Source organism: Podarcis melisellensis, assembly GCF_964234715.1.
Source record: "Podarcis melisellensis genome assembly, chromosome: 8".
NCBI classification, from domain to species: Eukaryota; Metazoa; Chordata; class Lepidosauria; order Squamata; family Lacertidae; genus Podarcis; species Podarcis melisellensis.
In genome coordinates, this window is record NC_138540.1 from 79,221,318 (window position 1) to 79,236,071 (window position 14,754).

At 47.8% G+C, this 14,754-nt stretch overlaps 1 protein-coding gene across 4 annotated transcripts in view; it reads left to right on the forward strand.

The window, feature by feature from the left end:
- LOC309376154 (phospholipase A2 inhibitor gamma subunit B-like) overlaps window positions 1–13,571 on the forward strand; it is a 57,856-nt gene extending 44,285 nt beyond the window's left edge. For all 4 annotated transcript variants that reach the window (XM_081922376.1, XM_081922378.1, XM_081922377.1 and 1 more), the window contains 2 exons: window positions 6,715–6,861; window positions 13,328–13,571. In XM_081922376.1, coding sequence (XP_081778502.1) covers window positions 6,715–6,861; window positions 13,328–13,533 — 353 coding nt within the window. In that variant the 3' untranslated portion in view covers window positions 13,534–13,571. The remainder of the gene's footprint in view (window positions 1–6,714; window positions 6,862–13,327) is intronic.
- Window positions 13,572–14,754: the final 1,183 nt, after the last annotated feature.

The window sequence follows — 14,754 nt, forward strand, 5'->3', positions numbered from 1 at the left end:
TCCACTTTGTTTGAGACCGTAAACAGCTTTTTTCAAACGCCAGACTGCACCATTCTCCTCTTCAAAACCAGGGGGTTGTCTCATTAACACTTCATGGTCTAAATTTGCATGCAGATATCCAGCATCAACATCAAAATGGTGCACTGCTAGTTTTCTTACAACAGCAATGGAAAGCATTAAACGAAAAGTTTCACTCTTTACAGTGGGAGAAAACACTTCATCATAACTCTCCCCTTTAATCTGAGTGAACCCTCTGGCTACTAATCTGGCTCGAAAACGTGGTTCTCCAGATGCAAGGGTTTTTCTCTTGTAAACCCACTTGCATGACACCACTCTGCCACCAGGTGGCGGCATTATGACCTCAAACACTTTGTTACGTTTAAAAGAGTCAATTTCTTCTTTTATAGCTTGTTCCCACAAAGCACGTTCCCCAGGGGCTAAGTCTAAGACTTCATTTTAACTTTGTGGTTCCACACAACTCACATTGCATACTCTCACTCCTCCTAGGGTCAAATGCTGAGGAGGTACACCCTTGTTTGAATGCTGGGAGCGTCTAGGCACAACTACTACTTCTTCCCCCCTTATCTCTGGCTCTTCTTCCTCTTCCTCTAGAGAAGTATTATCTATTGCCACATCTTTTGGGGAAATCTGTGCCTCCTCCTCATCCTGCTCCTGCGTTGCCAATGGCTAAGAAGAAGCCTCTTCTCTTACTTGCAGGGGCAGTAGGCAATCTGGGTTGGCATGGATCGCAGTTCATCTGTCCTGGTCAGCAAAGTCTGCACTTCGTGACAGAACCACAGGTCCTGGGTGTAAATTGAAACGCCACCCTTTGCCATAGGACTGATATCCCACAAACCGCAGTCTCTGTGCTCTAGCACCCCCTTTCTGGCGCTGAGCTTTGGGGATATTTACATGTGCCCAAGAACCCCAATTATGGAGCATTGTTCACTCCGGTTCTTTCCCAAACAACACACGATAAGGAATATCTTTTATAGAGCTAGACCAGGTTCTATTAATCAAAAAGTTCACTGTAAGGAGAGCCTCGCACCACAGCCTATGGTTGTGACCCAATCCTGCATCCACTAGCAGGCAGTCCTTTACTGTCTGTATTACAGCCCCACGTCTTTCACACAGACCATTTTCAGCAGGGCTATAAGGGTTAGTCAAGCGATGAGTGATCCCCTTATGTCGCAACCATGCCCCAAATTGTTTGTTCAGAAATTCTCTGCCCCTATCTGTTTGTAACTGCACAACAGGGCGAGCGAAGAGCTTTTCAGCTTGGGCAACCCATTCTCTGAATGTGGGGAAACACTCAGATTTCTGCTTTAACAAAAACAACCAACTAAAACGTGATTTATCATCTATTACCAGAAAAGCATATCTGGCACCCCCTTCAGTCTTCTGTGGAAAAGGGCCTATCACGTCACAATGGGCAAGTTCTAAAACATCTTTAGATACTCTGTCACTTTCAGAAGCCATAGGCTTCATCTTAGATTTGGGCATTTTACATACATTGCAATCTAGGAAACAGTTACAGCTAGGTTCTTGCACACCTTTTGCATCTCTGAAAGCACACGGAAATTGACGTGACCCAGTTTTCTGTGCAGTTCATGTACACACCCCTTATGAACTGGCAAATTATCTTGAACTACCTGGGCTGCTTTAACAGGCTTGTCCTGCATTACATATAACCCATTTTGCAACTTTGCATGGCCACATACCTGAGTTCCATTCTTTATCAGGCAACCATCCTGCATGAACTTAACACTATACCCTGCATTAATCAAACAGCTTACAGACAGCAAACAATAGTCCAAACTGCTGACAAACAGAGTGTCTGGTAGAGTAGTGTTCAAGCACTGCAGGAAACATGTTCACTGGCCATCAATCTTGCTTCTACAACCATCAGCAAGATAGATTGAGTCTTTTCCATCAGCTGGCTTCCCCAGGGTCTTAAAGTCCTCCTGACGATTGCAGATAATCCTGCTGCTGCCAGAGTCCAGTAACCATGTTCCTCAAGGTATCTTTCTCGCCTCTTGAGAAAATGCAGAAGCAAACTGAGCAGAACGTGTGTTCTTCTTCCCTGAAGAGAACCCCTTCTGCTTACGTTTCTGCGTCGATTGCTGTCTCTGCTCCACGTTGTCTCCTGGAAGTCTTGCCCTGCACTGACGTTGGAGATGCCCAGGTTGGTTGCATCTATAGCATCTCTTCACCACCATGGCCAAGTCCAAACCTTGGCGTTGCTCCATTGGCAGATTCTGCTGCTGGCCCCCTTTGCTGTAACTCCTCCGCTCTTGGAGTTCAGCCTGTCTATCTGACCTTCTTTGTGCTTCTTCGGTCAATCTTCCAACCACATACTCAAGGGTCAGATCTCGGGGACACATACTCTCCATGCTGTTAATCACAGCCAACCAGCTTTCAGGCAAACTTGAAAGGATAATGTATGTTTGGTCAGTCTCATCATAACGCTTACCTCTCTGCTGTAGTTGAAGAAACAGAGATTTCAGCGTTTGAAGATGAGTTGCCAAACTGTTCAAACTGTTCCAGTAGTTAACGCTGAGTGCTTTCCTGATCCTCAGATCCTAGCCACTCCAGCGTTGCTGCAGACAGTTACAGCTTGCCGCCAACTGCTCCAACGCACAGCCACTGGCTTCATACACCACCAGGACTCACCAGCTCCCTGCTCAGATGCTGTCAGTCGTTTTGCACTCTGCACATGTTCAGAAACACTGGGCCCATAACCTGTCAGTGTTTGTAAAAAGCAAAAAAAAAAAAAAAGAAGGAAAGGGTTCTGACCTCCCTTTGTCTCTTCAGCCTGGTCCTCGGACCCTTGTCTGCATAAAAGAGTCCATGAGAATATCCTTGCAGAGTTTTATTCTTAAAAGCCTTTGTGCAAAACACGACTGAATGACACACCAGCAGTAACCAACGAACCCAAACACCAGCCTCAGCAACAAACTAACATTTCTCACTTATATATACAACTTGCTGCAAGCCACTGAGTCATGCTGACCCAGCTTTATTCGCATTAAAGAAACAGCGGCCATTTTAGCCGTGACAAAAGAAAGACAAACAAGTTTTTGGCAGTATCCTGATGTCAGGGACAGGCTAGACGAGGAGTGGTGGCAGCCAGTCGCTCCAGGAGGTGCCTGAGGGTGACACTAGGAAAGAAGATTTCAAACCTGATTCAGACTGGTGGGACAGGGACAAGCCACTGACAGAGGGAACAAGCAGGGAAGCATTGGAGCCATAGTATGGGGGTGGCAGGAAATAATAGAACAAAACCCAAAATCCCAATAAGAAGATTACCTGAACAACATGCAGCATCTATTAGCAAGAAATACAAGGGAGCATCACAGTTTTACCTTAGTCCTAGAAACATCCCTCCCATAATATTACCTACAGTTCCTCTCCTGCAGCAGCTTCTGGTATTTACATCCTATGCTTTCCTACAAAAAGCTTGAGCTCCCGCTCACCATTTTCACCTCAAAATATCCAGTGAAATAGGGTAAGCTGAGAGATGGTTCCTGGCCCCAGGCCACTCAGCAAGTGCCATGGCTACAGTGGAATTTGAACCCTGGTCTCCTAGATTCTAGTCCAACCCTCTAAACCACTACACTTCACTGGTTCATTGGTTTCCCGGAGTTCTAGCCCCCAAACCTAGAGTGACCCATTTTCTTTGATGCATTTGCATTTGTAGATATATTTTTAGTGGGACAGGCCTCTGTCCTTCTTGTATGGGAGGGAACTGATTTCTTTTAGGTTTCCATTCAGGGAATTAATATCTTCAGGTTAAAGCATATGCTAAGAAAGATGTATTAGATGCAATGGGCTCCAGTGCCACCTAATTACTAAGCTATGGAGGAGCACTATCTACACAAAGGGGAGAAGAATAAAAAGATTTAAAAATTGCCCTGAAGGAAATGTGGCCCTCACTGAAACAATTAATACGAAGGTTCCATCTTTAAGCCCCAGCTTGGCTCCTGGCGTACACCAGCTGATGACGCAGGCCTGTATCACCATCCTGTTCAAACTAGAGACAGAAGCTAGAGTTGGGATTTGAACCAAGAACCCCAAAGCTGGAAGCTGTGCTGAGCTGGAGCCTGGCTTAGTGAGCTACCATGAATTGCATACTAAGACCCTCAGGTGCAGAGGACGATAGGAATAACAGCACACCAGTTCTGGTGTTCCTTGGTTTGGTATCCAATAGTTTGTTCACAGGCTGCAATAATGGATGTTTTTAGCTTGATCCAGTGTACATCGATCTTTTCAGGGAATTCTGAAAGCAGACTCCTTAAGAGTCATTTGGAAGCAATCCCACTTAATGGGATCTTGAAAGACTTGAGTGTTAATTTTGTGCCTTGGTTTCCTTCCTTGAAGCCGGTGTTAAGGTATAATTTGATAGCCATCGTGGAGCGTATTAGTCGGTGATCTGTCCAGCAGTTGTCAGTACTCGTCATAGCTCCGGTAAGGAGCACATCATGGCGATCTTTAGCACAGATGATGACGTAGTCTAAGAGGTGCCAGTGGTTTGATCAAGGATGCCACCATGAAGTTTAAAATTAATTTTTCTGTCAAAAGAGTGTGATGGTAATAACAAGGTTGTGCGCTGCATATATTGTCAAAAGTAAGATTCTGTTCTGTTGCTGTTTTCAATTCCTTCTTTTCCAATAGTCCCAGGCCACAGAACGAAATCTTGCCCAACCCCTGCATTAAAATCACCCAGGAGGAGGAGTTTATTTTCCTTATAGTTCCTGATAGTAAAATTTTTCTTTAATGCCAGTGTTGATGCATAAGTGCTTATAATGGTGGCCTGTTGGTTTTTGGTGAGCTTTATTTGAGAGGTTGAGAGTCACTCATTATTACCGTTAGAGACTTCTGACAGGAGCTTCACAAGATCATTTTTGATAGCTAAGCCTACCCCATGTATCAGATGTTCTTGTTACAGAAGAAAGTGTAGCCTCCTTTTCCTTCTACTCAACTGCCTCGTTCCTTGAGTCAGAACGACTGAATCTGTATCCACTGCCCATGTGCCGGTTCATGAGTAAGGACTTCCAGATTTCACGATCCTACCCCATGACCATTTGCCAATCGCCATGGGACTTTTTGGGTTTCGGATGGGTTTTTGGAAGACGCCTGTTTGTAAATTTGTTTTATGTGTGTAGATCAATACATGCTGACCATGGCACAATCTTCCCAGTAGGGCTCTGTTCCGATGGCATGAGTAGTCACAATGAACCGGTAAATTGCTATCTGCTGCAGCCTTCATCTGTCTTCACAGCTGTTCTAACATACCTGTTGTAATCATCAACCTGTTCTGCCATTGCGGACTTTTTGGGATCATTCTTTCTCTAGCTCCTTTCCTTTGACCTTACTGCCTTGGGTGACCCTGCTGGGAGTACGAGATTCCCAACGGCTTTGCTCACTCAAGTCATAAGAACGTGCAAACCCACTCACCACGACAAGGCGATGATCCAGCAAGTGAGAAAGCAGTATGATACCTGTGGATTGGCCAGCCCTTCTACAAACATCTGCAACATGGGCTCCTGCCTTCGCCAACGGGAACAGGGCTTTCTAAGAGGATCTTTGCATTATTTAACAACATAGCATAGTAAAAGAAAGACTGCAGATACAACAAAACCAAAAACCATGTATCAATAACAAGATTAATTGAACAGCATGCAGCATACATGAGCAAAACTTATAAGGAAGCTTCACAGTTTTACCTTTGTCCTAGAAACATTCCTTGTGTGATGCTACTCACAGTCCCTCTCCTGCAGCAGCTTCTGATATTTACATCCCTACTCTTTCCTCCAAAGAGCCCTCATGCTCTCCATTTTAGCCTCAAACACCCGTGTAAAATAGGTGAGACTAAGGGGCAATGTCTGGCCCCAGGTCACCCAGCAAGTGTTGTTGCTCAAGTACAGATTTGAACTCTGGTCTCCTCCCACCCTTGTTTCTGATGTAGATGTTCACATTCCTCTGTTCCTGATGTAGACCTTCACTCACCCCTCCTTACTTGGTGGGAGGAGGCACCATTTTGTAGTTCTCCTTAGCATTCCCAATACCCTGGTGTAAGTTTTTATTGTAAACACTATAACAACACTAGGACAAAGAATTCTTGGAGTGGTAGTTTCTTAAGGGTGCTGAGGGTTAATTGGAAAACCCCTATTCCCTCACAGAGCTATGGATTAGCAAACAAACCCCACACAATAGCTCTTATTAGCTGGCATTTTTTCTTAGGTGAAATCATGATTTTACCAAAACTAAGCACATGTTTTCCCAGAAGTGCTTTTTAAGGACAAAACTACTAAGAGCTTTCCTTCTCTTTCCCACTCTAAGGAAGAGGGCCATTTTGTATAATTTTATCATCGTTTCTGTGCATCTGTGGCTACCATTTTGTCTCTCAGAATGCCCCCCAATGCTGCTGAGTGCTAAGCCCAATTGCTTAAAGTGGTATCCCTTTGCTTGAAATGTATGCTGTGAATGTGGCCCCAGTCAGAAATCTCTTGCACCATGCCTTAATGTAGCCCTGGATGAATGGAGCATGGCGGAAGCACACCGCTTGGAGAAGTGCTGGAAGGTGGTAGGCATCGCTCTTTGAAGGAAGAGTACAATTCCCACCCCTCATATACAGCACATTGTGGTTTGCATCTGCAAAAGAAATACATTGACTAACTGCAATGTTGGTATGGTGTGGTGATTGTTTTGCAGTGCCTGAGAGTGAGACGAGGGAGCCTAATGGGCTGAAGTGCCCGAGTTGCTTCTCCATCTTGTCAGACGATTGCGAGGGCTTGAAGACCGTCAGCTGCAGAAATGAGGAGAATCAATGCTTCTACCTTGGAGGTCTCATGAAGTTCGGTGAGTCTTGTATGATGGAGTGCAGCTAGTGCCCCATCTGTACTATGCATTTAAAGCAGTATCATGCCACTTTTAGCAGTCATGGCTTTGTCTAAAAGACGCTAGGATTCTTAGTTTACGCTTGTGCGTAAAAGCTTAATCCCTCTGGGGTTTGGCTGGTCAACCAAACCCAGGCACTAACGGAGCCCCCAAAGCATGACTCCGTCAGTCGCTGGTAGAATCTGACAGTGGGCGTCTACGGAATTTACTCCAACATAAAAGCTGTTTGACGGACATGCGCCTTCGTGACTCTCTGCGTGACAGTTTCCGGCGAGGGGTGGGAGTTGCTAACGGGGGTCTTGTTACCTCTGCACTATTCTCACTAGAAGTATCCCAGAGCCTTCCCTCCGATTCCCCTTCCGCTGGAACTCCTGCGCTCCCCGTGCTGGTTCCTGCTTCTGCTGTAGAGTCTCTCCTATTCTCCTGGAGCCTTACCCCCATCTCTCTCTCTGATGGCAGTTCCCTGACATCCACCTCCCCCCCAGGGCCCCCTTCACCCCCCGCCTCCTCTCCCACTGGCGGTGAGGGCGGAAAGCCCCTGAAGGAACTCTCCTCGTCGTCCGAGGATTCAAACACTTCTAGCCATGGCGTACCGTCGCTCTCCCCGTCTTCCTCTTCTTCGTCGGAGTCGGCTTCCTCACCCACCCCTGACTCTGGGAACCCTTCAAACTCTCCTTCCTCATCGGTGGTCCCAAAGTGTTCCCTTCTAAATAGTGCCACGGGTTGCGGTTTTTTTGGGAAACGCCGATGAAAAGTTTCTATTAAAACCTCGTCGTTGACTACCTCCGCGGGTACCCAAGTGTTTTCCGACTCTGCTTCCCCCTCCCATTCTACCAGATATTCCACCTGATTCCCCTTCCACCTGGAATCAATGATTCCTGCCACGTTCATGTCGCGTTCTCTCTCTTCTATCACGGGCGTTTGGGTGACCTCTCTCTCACGCTCCCCCCACTCACGTCCCTCTCGGTACGGCGACAGTAATGACCTGTGAAATACTGGGTGCAATTTCATGTGACTGGGCAGTCTGAGTTCGAATGCTACTGGGTTGACCTGCTGTATGACCTCAAAGGGTCCCAATCTTTTGGGTCTCAGTTTCTTACACCCTCCCTTGAACGGTAGTCCCTGGGTGGATAGCCACACCCGGTCCCCCACCCTTATAGTTTCACCTTCCCTCCTGTTTCTGTCTGCTTGTTTTTTATATTCTTCCTTGGCTCTCTCTAAGTTAAGTTGAAGCTGACGGTGGATTGCTTCCATCTCTTCAACAAAATGTTCCGCCGCCGGCACGCTCCACCTCTCCCCTCCTTCTCCTGGAAATGCCCTGGGATGACACCCATAATTTGCCAGAAAGGGACTCATCCCTGTGGACACGTTCTCCGCGTTGTTGTAGGCAAATTCTGCCAGAGGTAACTTATCTACCCAATCATTTTCTCGGTCCTTTACATAACACCTCAGGTATTGTTGTAAAATCCCATTTGCCCTTTCCGCTTGCCCATTTGTTTCTGGGTGCCGGGCAGTGGAGAAATTGATTTCCACGTGCAGTAAACTCATAAGCTTCCTCCAGAACCTGGAAGTAAACTGTTTCCCTCGGTCGCTGACCACCCTCAAGGGGGCGCCATGCAACCTAAAAATATGCTCTACGAACAACTTGGCGGTTTCCTCCGCTGTGACCGCATGTGAACAGGCTATAAAATGACACATCTTAGTTAGTAGATCTACCACCACCATGACAGCCGTCTTGCCCTTGGATTTTGGCAGATCCGTCATAAAATCTATGGAGACTGCCTCCCATGGCCTTTCTGGTGTGGGTAAGGGTTGTAAGAGCCCCGCTGGCGCCGCCCTCTCCCCTTTCGCTCGCTGGCACCTGTCGCAACCCCTGACATATTCCCGTACGTCCTCCCTCACCTTGGGCCACCAAAACTCCCTGGTAACCAACCACATGGTTTTGTGCTGTCCAAAATGCCCCGCTGTGGGGCTGTCATGCAACTGCTTGAGTACTCTGCCCCTCAGTTCCCCATCGGGTATGTACAGTGCCCCTTTGTAATACAGCGCCCCGTTCTTTTCTTCAAACCCCCCTGTGTTCTCCTCTGTCCTCCTGAGCTCTCTGAGTTTCCCTTGGGCGTATTCGTCGTTCTCCGTACCCTCTAACAGTTCTCTCTGCCCCACCAATGCCGCCCCGCACACCCAGCGGTCTTCAGAGATTACATGCCTTGCCTCAGGCGCGCCCTCCCCCTCTAAGTACTCAGGTTTCCTGGAAAGAGCGTCCGCCCTTACGTTCTCAGACCCTGGCACGTAACGAATCTCAAAGTTGAATTTGGAGAACTCCTGGGCCCATCTCACTTGTCTCTGGTTCAGCACTCGGGCTGTTCTCCAGTACTCCAGATTTTTGTGGTCAGTCCGGACTTGAACCTTGTGCTGCGCCCCAATCAGCAAGTGCCGCCATCTCCGGAACGCTTCATGAATGGCGAGCAGTTCTCGGTCGTATACTGTGTAGTTCCTCTCGGATTTGTTCAACTTCCGCGAGATGAATGCACACGGTCTCCATTCAGATGTATCTTTTCCCGGCTGGAGAAGCACGGCTCCCACCGCTCGGTCTGACGCGTCAGTCTCCACTCTCATTGGTTGCTGTAGATCCACGTGCAAAAGTTGCTCCTCCGACGCAAACACCGCCTTTAAACGTTCGAACGCCCGCTGCGCTTCTTCCGTCCAAGCAAATTTTTTCTTGCTGCTAAGACAATCCGTGATGGGCGCTGTTAAATGGGCAAAGTTTTTGATGAACTTTCTATAGAAGTTTCCGAAGCCCAGGAACCTTTGCACGTCCTTCTTGGTCCTTGGTGTTTTCCATTCCAGTACCGCTTGAACCTTGCTGGGATCCATGGCCAACCCCTTGTCAGACAACCGGTACCCCAGGAATTCCACCTCCCTGGTATGAAACTGGCACTTCTCCAGTTTCACCCACAGCCGATTTTCTCGCAGTTTGCTCAGTACTTCTCTAACATCTCGCACATGCTGCTCCTCATTCTCTGAGTACACCAAGACGTCATCTAAGAACGCTACGCAGTTCTTGTAGAGCAATGGCCCCAGGACGTGATTTATGAATGATTGAAAGCAGGCCGAACCCCCTTGTAATCCGAAAGACATAACTAAGTACTCAAAAGCCCCCAAGGGGGTGAACATAGTGGTCTTCCACTCATCCCCCTTTCTCACACGTATCAAGTTGTATGCCCCCCTAAGGTCCAGCTTGGTAAAAATTTTCCCTTTTCTCACCCGTGTCAGAATATCATCAATTCTAGGCATAGGGAAAGTCACTGGTTCTGACACAGCATTTAGGGCCCTGAAATCACACACCAGCCTGGGTTTACCCGTCTTCTTTTTGTCCACAAAGAACACTGGGCTGCCCCCCACCGCTCGTGACTCTCTGATGAAACCTCGCTTGAGGTTCTTGTCAATGAATTCCCTTAACTCCTGCATCTCACTGTCTGACATTGCATACAGCTTGCCCACTGGCAATTGTGCTCCTGGGAGTAAGGTGATTTGACAGTCAAAGGGTCTGTGCGGGGGCAGTTTATCTGCTTCCTTTTCGCTAAAGACGTCAATCAAGTCAGCATATTGTGGTGGCACCTTCCCCTTGTCCGTCACTTCCATCCCTGCTAGAGTGGCCCTGGCCCCTGCCTGACCCTCTCCCTCCTTGCAGTGTTCTAGGCAATGTGCTGATCCAAAGGAAACCACTCTCTGATGCCAGCCTACTAGCGGATCGTGTAGTGCCAGCCAGCTCATTCCCAAAATAATGGGAGCTCCTCCCAAGGTGGCTACGTTAAACGCTATCAGTTCTGTGTGTCTTGCCACCCTCATAATCATTGGTACAGTCTGTTGGCTCGCTTCACCTCCCAACAGTTCCCTCCCATCAATGGTGGTCACCTGCAAAGGCTTACTTAATGGAATAGTCTGTATCTGGTGTTCAGCTGCAAACTCCTTACTCATGAAATTACAGGAGCTGCCTGAATCCAATAGCGCTTTTATCTTTAGTGGGTGTCCGTTTCACAGTTCCAGCAACACCTCTATCACAAGCGCTGGTCTTGGAGGCTCCAGCGTGGGCACATTCACTACTCCCTGGCCTGGCTGCTGTGCCCTAATGTTGGCAGCCAGGCGCTGGCTTTTACTTGCTCCTCGGTTTCTCCTTCCTCCTTCCCCCCAACAGTTCCCGCCATCCCTTGCCATTCCTTCCTCTGCGGACAGACTCTGGCAAAGTGCCCTGGCTGTTGGCAGAGATAACATCTCTTGGCGCTCTTTCCCTCCTTCTTCTGCCCTTCACTGGTGTTTGAAACTGCGCGCGGGCGCGCTGTTCCAAGTTCCATCGGCTCTGTTGGCGGGAAAGGCTGCTCCGGAATCTCTGGAATGCGGAAGTCCTTCCAACGTTCCCCTTTTCCTTCCCGCTTTTCCAAAGCCCTTGCTTCTAGGCGCGCTCCTATGGCCAGCGCAGATTTAGTCAGCTGATCCATAGACTCCGCCCTGGGCGCCCGGGAAAGTTCATCTTTCACTGCCGGAGAGAGCCCTTCTTCAAACATCATATGAATAGGTTCACTTGCCAGATCCCACCCCAGTCTATGAATCAGCATAGTGAACTCAGTCCAGTACTCACGTACAGATCGGCTCGCCTGTTTGCACGCCATTAACTGCCTGCGCACCACCCCCTGCTCAATCTCGCTGGAAAACATCAGGTCCATGGCGCGGAAAAACTTCCTCGTGTCCTTCAAGATATCATTATTGGCTGCCATCAGGGGTCGGACCCAGTGCTTCGCCCTTCCCTCTAGATGGCTAATCACGTACGCCACTCTAGAGCTCTCATCGGGGAAGTCATCAAACAGTAGATTGAGAGCATATTGCATCTCCGTTCTAAAGGCTTGATAGTTCCTGGGATCCCCCCCAAATTTCTGCACCAATCCAGGCACCTTTCTTTCCCACGTTGCCCTCACAGAGTGTCTGGGATGGGCAGGAGCCCAAGGAGGAGGGATGTGTGTGCAGGGAGGTGGGAGGAGGAGGATACAGGGGAAGGGGCTAGTGATTTCTGCAGTTCTTGTCTGAAACCCTGTGCCTGTTTATTCCATTTTTTCCCCAGCAACACCTTAAAAGCCTATTCAGATAGGGACATGCTCTATTCCCTTTTGCTGTTCTGTGATGGGATAATGAGCTGCTTGTGCGTAAAAGCTTAATCCCTCTGGGGTTTGGCTGGTCAACCAAACCCAGGCACTAACGGAGCCCCCAAAGCATGACTCCGTCAGTCGCTGGTAGAATCTGACAGTGGGCGTCTACGGAATTTACTCCAACATAAAAGCTGTTTGACGGACATGCGCCTTCGTGACTCTCTGCGTGACAGTTTCCGGCGAGGGGTGGGAGTTGCTAACGGGGGTCTTGTTACCTCTGCACTATTCTCACTAGAAGTATCCCAGAGCCTTCCCTCCGATTCCCCTTCCGCTGGAACTCCTGCGCTCCCCCTGCTGGTTCCTGCTTCTGCTGTAGAGTCTCTCCTATTCTCCTGGAGCCTTACCCCCATCTCTCTCTCTGATGGCAGTTCCCTGACATGTTCATTCAATTGAGTTTTAAATTTAAGAGTTTAAAAGAGAGCCAGTGTGGTGTAGTGGTTAAGAGCGGAAGTCTCGTAATCTGGGGAACCAGGTTCGCGTCTCCGTTCCTCCACATGCAGCTGCTGGGTGACCTTGGGCCATTCACACTTCTTTGAAGTCTCTCAGCCCCACTCACCTCACAGTGTGTTTGTTGTGGGGGAGGAAGGGAAAGGAGAATGTTAGCTGCTTTGAGACTCCTGAAGGGGAGTGAAAGGCAGGATATCAAATCCAAACTCTTCTTCTTCTAAATGTTTTAATGGTTTTAACTGCTTTTATTGCTAATGTAAGTATTTCTTGTAAGTCCCTATCAGTTTTTACTGCAATCAAGCAGTATATAGATTTTGTTCAATAAAAATACATCTTTAAATTTGCACTTTAAATTGGAGGGGGCAGGATGGAGACCCACAGGCCCAGGGGCCAAAGGCATTCCTCTAGGGCTCTCTCTCTCTCTCTCTCTCTCTCTCTCTCTCTCTCCCTTCAGATCCTACTTAGCCACACCTCCTCTCCCTAGGCCACACCCCTCACAAGCCCCACTTCATACCCTACCTGTATGCTTTGGCCTGGCTGGATTGTTGCCCCTGAACTCTTGTTAACCTGGAGGGAGGACAGAGAGGGGGGGTTGAATGTATGTATAAAATAGCCTGCCGTGCAAAGGTTAATTTTACATATGTTTCCATTGGCCTGTGGACCTCCCAGAAGGTCACCCAGACTGGAAAACGGCTCTTGGGCTGAAATAGGTTGCCCACCCTTCAGTTTGAGGGAGAGGGTTTTGGATTCCAAAAATATGTGTGTGTTTTTTTTCCCAACAGGAGGAAGCATCCTGATGGGCGCTGTCCGAGGCTGTGCAACAAATAGTACGTGTGACTACAATCAGGGGTTGCTGGAGACTGATCTTGAATCATCAGGATTTAAGATCACTCAATTAGAGTGCACTGAAGCAATGGACGAGGATGCCACAGAAGACACCACCATTTATGACGGCCTAGTGGTTGAAGAAGGGGAGGTCTCAGCCTGAGGACTCCCAGGCTTTCTTTCTAGAAGTCTAGAAGTTCCTCCTCAAAGACAGGCTGTATTTGTCTTTCATGTGCAAATGAAATCATTCAGTCAGGTAAAAAATAAATATATATGGTTAATAATGTGTGTTGTGTTATTTTACCAAATGCAACATTTGTTGGGGAAAATAATACAGTGGTACCTCGGGTTAAGTACTTAATTCATTCTGGTGTCCGTACTTAACCTGAAACTGTTCTTAACCTGAAGCACCACTTTAGCTAATGGGGTCTCCTGCTGCTGCTGCTGCCACCGCGCCGCCAGAGCACGATTTCCTGAAGCAAAGTTCTTAACCCAAGGGACTATTTCTGGGTTAGCGGAGTCTGTAACCTGAAGCATATGTAGTGCTTGGAGATGGGAGATACCTTTGGCAGCGAGCAGGGGTGAAATCCCTGGCCAGACTTTCAGGTCCAATTTTAATCAATAATTAGTTGACTTTGGTGCATCCCATTTCTCCACTTAAGGTAAAATGGGGAGAAACAAGAAGTGGAGAAGAAGAATGCAAGAAATTGGGCTGCCTTGCTGTCAAGAGTGGTACAGAAGTACCTTTGGTTTCCTACTTAATTCGTTCCGGAGATCTGTTCTTAACCTGAAACTGTTTTTAACCTGAAGCACCACTTTAGCTAATGGGGCCTCCTGCTGCCGCCGCGCCGCCGGAGCACGATTTCTGTTCTCATCCTGAAGCAAAGTTCTTAACCCAAGGTATTATTTCTTGGTTAGCAGAGTCTGTAACCTGAAACATATGTAACCTGAAGCATATGTAACCCGAGGTACCACTGTATATCCCATTTCACCACTAGAGGTAAAATGGGGAGTGCCACAGCAGATGTGCTGCGCAACCCCCACCAAAGCTAATACTTCAGGAATTTCTTTAAGAATCAATCAATGAGTACAGCATATTTTCTTATGCAAACCCATGTAAATATTCTAAGGTATTTACTTTAAAGTTTGTTGTGGCCTGTCCCTCTTGAAGAAATTCAGATACTTCTTAAAGTGTCGTTTTGAAATTCCTGGGGGAGATTAATCAATCACAGTCCTATACTGGGACACATTTCAGTCATGTAACTGTTCAGACTGAATGTTGAGGATAGAACAATTTGGCCTCACAGTTAAAGAGAGCCAGCAAGCTTTGCGTCCATTTTTTAGGGGGACTCGGGGTTCTTCTGGTTCCACAAAAGTTTGAGTT